Raw genomic sequence first — 4,082 nt, forward strand, 5'->3', positions numbered from 1 at the left:
GTCTAAGATCCAATATGAGCTGTGTATTGCAAGAGCAAAGGCTAGTGTTTATATACTCACCATAATCCTCACAGTTCTCTTATTACACTAGTAAAAAAACCACTTTGCGCGACGTACACCTACGTCGTGCAAAATACTTTGCGTGACGTACACCATTTGTCGTGCAAAGTTACTTTGCGCGACGTACATCTACATCGTGCAAAATACTTTGCACGACGTCCAACGTTCGTCGTGCAAAGTGACTTTGCGCGACGCACATCCTACGACGTACGTCGCACAAACCCTTTTTTTAAATTTTTTTAAATTAGTGAAAAATAATTTTTTTTTAAATTTTTGATAAATATTGTAATTAAATTATAAAGAATAATTAATTAACCAAGCAAAAGTATTTAATTATAAAATATCTGAAAATGTACATACAAGATGTCCAAACAAAAAAGAAAAAACTACAAGTGAACAAGGTTTAATATATCAAGCTACTCGGTATCGGCAGGGCAAGGTGGCTCTGAGGTCGAAGGTGGAGCATGATGAGGTACTGGTAGCGAGATTTGGAGGCCGGACGTCTGTATGGCTTGTACAAGTTCTTGCACCCTCCCGACACAGGTATTCAGCTCCTCGGCCTGGGCCCTCAGCTGACCCTTCATCTGCGCGCCCTCAGTCCTCAGCTGCATCACTTCCGCCTTCAATGCATCGACCTCTGCTGTGTTCGATCTAGAAGAAGAAGCACCTGTCTCACGAATCCGCGCTTTCCCCATACCCCGAACAACCTTGCCACGACGACGACCATAGTTCTGATTCAGGACATCAGTCATGATATGAAAACCTGCATCCTCAGGTACCATGACGTCCTCGATCGAGGTCTCCAGGGGAAGCTGTGATGCTGCTTCATGGAGAACAGCAGTGCTCTTTTCCTCCATAGTAACCTATAATAATAAAGAAAAAACATATAATGTTTAATACCAAAATATAAATAATATTTGAACGATTCATACATATAAGAATAATAACATATACTTACATGAAGCTGCTTAGTGGTCTCATTACCAGGTCGAACGTAAACGTCCTTGAACATGTCGATCTCTGGGAACTTAGAACCCTCCTAAAGAAAAAAAAAAAAAAAAAAAAAGGTCGTACCCAGTGCACAAGGCTCCCGCTTTACGCAGGGTCTGGGAGAGGTGAATGTCGGCTAGCCTTACCCCCATTTATGGAGAGGCTGCTCCCAAGGCTCGAACCCGAGACCTACCGCTCATGGGCGAAGGCACTTGCCATCGCACCAAGTGCGACCTCTGTCTCCTAAAGAAAAAAACATTAAGAAAATTTTATTAATCACACAATAGATTTCTTCTGTTAAACACACAATATACATGTTAGTGCGAACCAGATTTATTCTGTTCAACTCTGGATGTCGAGGAAGTCTGATCAGAAGGCTCTGGGTCACGGCAGCGTCGGTGAGGCCGCCGTGCACTGAGCGACTCAACGGACACTGATGACGTCAATGAGACGGGCACTTGGGACGCCGTAGAAGTAGCCTCAACATTGGGTGTAGGCTCCCCAATCAATGGAGCACTCACGGCTGGAGCAGTAGATGCTGATAATGTGGGAGGCGCATTGGTCACACTCCGACGACGAGTAATCAACTTCGACATCTATAAGTAGGAATGAAATGAATCTTCTCGTTCCGCATTATAATTGGAGAGTGTTAAGTAGGAAAGGTAAACCCTTTCAATGCAATACTTGAAAAAAAAATAACATGAAAATAAAAATAATAATAAAATAAAACTAAAAGAGAGAACAACATTTAGAATTTAGTGCCTGGGGAAAGTAAACAGCTATAGTTCTTCAACATCTATGGTTAGATGGAATGCTTTGATTGCACACATTTTACCTGTAGTAGGCCGGCTAGATATATGAAAGACTTATCCTGTAAATAAAATATGATGTTTTAGTAAACCACGCCTAGCGATATTTCGTATCATTGTTCAAATTGAAAGCACAAAAACGGAGTCAAAACATTAAACAAACTACAGCGAACGAAAAGGAAGTTCAACCATACACCAAGGGAAAAAAGGAACTCTTTGCTTATATATATTACCGGTCTTTATCTTAAATTACTTGCAGTGGGAGTCACAATAAACATACATATTAGTTATATTTGGTCTTCAAATAAGCATACAAAACCACCTCTATCCGCATGCAAACTTAAAGCCTCGGATTTTCCTAAATTATTTCACGAACTTTTGCAACACTCGTACTACTCAAGATCACAGGACATATTGTCTGTTTTCAACTAGTGTATCCTCTCTCGGTCATATTGTCTGCTTAAGGAAAATCATATAGATACGAGTTGCCTGCCTATTATTGGTGTGATTTCAACTGTTTGACATAATTTACATACAAAAATATGGGACCGAGGAGCATGACTGAAAATCAATTGGTCAGCTATAAGAGAAAACGATTATAAATACCCCAAACTATAGAACATAGACCACACAAACTTTAGAACATAGTTGCAACATTAAATACATGGAATACAAAGGTCCATGATTACAAGGAAGAGTCAGTTCGTAGGATCAAGAAGAAAGTGGAACAGATAGAAATATGAAGACAAACAGAATTGAAAGAGAAAAGTAATCAATAGGCAAAACTGAAATCCAATCACACGAAGAAGCCAATCTATATGGTAAGTCAGCTATACAGTCTCATTAGGAAACACCAATATTTGAATCCATAAAATAATTATTCAACCTAATCCACACTATAATCTGCCCCTAAACAAATAAGAACGTTGCCACAATGACCGCCAGCATAGTGGCAACAGGGCGGTTGTAAGATTAGCCAAAGGATAAATGATCAGTTTTCCAATTTAACTACATATGTTTCTTTTAACATATAGCATATTGGGTTTACCTTCATTCTTTAGTATTTGTTTTAGTACATAAATCCTCATTTAAAATTCCATAATGCCCACACGGAAGAAACAAAGAACTTAAAAATCATGCTGAGATGACATACAACACATTAGATTCCTGACCTTAACAATTTTTTAATTTTATTTTCAAATATCAGCAGGATGGGAAGACTCCAGAGCTACTCTGCATCTTATACTCAGCTTTATACCATATCGTACACATCCAATGTATCCAATCCAATGTATCCAATTCAATCCAATGTATACAAATGCGCAATAAAAAACGAAACTTTTCTATCAAATTGATATAAAGAATAAGCAAGCTGGAGGAGAGGCAGTACCAAAAACACAACCAAAAGAATCTCTGGTGCTTCTCTAAGCCAGAATGCTGAATTTCATCACCTGGGTTCAGTCGAGCATCATCGATTCATCATTCCTCATAGCTTTTATTTTCACAGCCCTCCTTCTCAACCCGTATAATGATTCGGAAAATGAAGCATCTGCAGAAGAAAACAAACAGAACCCAGAAAACAAAATCAAATTCCTGAACAAAGTACCGACAGAACAGAAGAGAACAGCCACTGATCGATAGAAGAGTCGGAATTCCGAAAACGTGCCTGTAGTTCGTAAGCTATGAGTTTCGAGAACGAGCAAGAGCAAGGAGAAGAACTGGTCCTCGTAGTCGAGAACCCTGTCGAGAACCCTGTAGTTCGTAAGCTGTGGAGGAAGGGGATAAAAAAGGGAGGGTTCAAGATCTGGATCTACGGGGAAAATTGAAAAAAGAGCTTGAAGGTTCTTGGGAAATTGAAAAAAAAGCGCCCATTTTTCACTATTGGACCGCCAATTTTATCACAACTCGCGCAACGTAGTTATACAATTTGACGTCGCGCAAAGTGGTTTTGCACGACGTACACATAAAGGGGTCACGCAAAGTATTTTTTCAAAAAAAAAATATTATAAAAATTACTGAAAATGTGATTTTCCTCCTTTCAAAACTATTTTTTTTTAAATAAACCCCACAAAAATATATTTTTTTTACAAGTACAAAATAAATAAATTAAAATCTACTTTATATATACCATTGAACTTGATGGGATACGCATTGTACGAAACTAGTTTCAACGATCAAACCGTCAAACTTGTTTGTATATGCTTCGAGATCGTATACGCCAAA

The 4,082-nt window shown here is 38.7% G+C and overlaps 1 protein-coding gene across 4 annotated transcripts; it reads right to left on the reverse strand.

The window, feature by feature from the left end:
• Positions 1-371: 371 nt before the first annotated feature.
• Positions 372-3,414, reverse strand: LOC126599877 (uncharacterized). 4 transcript variants are annotated; one of them, XM_050266340.1, is made up of 5 exons: positions 3,311-3,414; positions 1,886-1,921; positions 1,379-1,646; positions 1,019-1,293; positions 372-923 (listed from the first exon to the last, which is right to left on the reverse strand). In XM_050266340.1, exons 4-5 carry the CDS (start codon positions 1,070-1,072, stop codon positions 477-479), a joined length of 501 nt encoding a protein of 166 aa, XP_050122297.1. In that variant the 5' UTR covers positions 1,073-1,293; positions 1,379-1,646; positions 1,886-1,921; positions 3,311-3,414; the 3' UTR covers positions 372-476. The 4 variants fall into 4 exon arrangements, with proteins under 4 accessions (XP_050122297.1, XP_050122296.1, XP_050122298.1 ...); XM_050266339.1 differs by having other exon boundaries at positions 3,250-3,408; XM_050266341.1 differs by lacking the exon at positions 1,886-1,921 and having other exon boundaries at positions 3,250-3,408.
• Positions 3,415-4,082: the final 668 nt, after the last annotated feature.

This window comes from Malus sylvestris, chromosome 14 (genome assembly GCF_916048215.2).
Source record: "Malus sylvestris chromosome 14, drMalSylv7.2, whole genome shotgun sequence".
NCBI lineage: Eukaryota > Viridiplantae > Streptophyta > Magnoliopsida > Rosales > Rosaceae > Malus > Malus sylvestris.

What these genes read in the sequence shown, in the direction of transcription:
- LOC126599877 (XM_050266340.1), bottom strand. Translation starts at nt 1,072, where the DNA reads ATGTTCAAGGACGTTTACGTTCGACCTGGTAATGAGACCACTAAGCAG. An exon ending in AGACCACTAAGCAGCTTCAT is followed by an intron (nt 924 to 1,018) that starts GTAAGTATATGT and finishes TTATTATTATAG; the next exon opens with GTTACTATGGAGGAAAAGAG.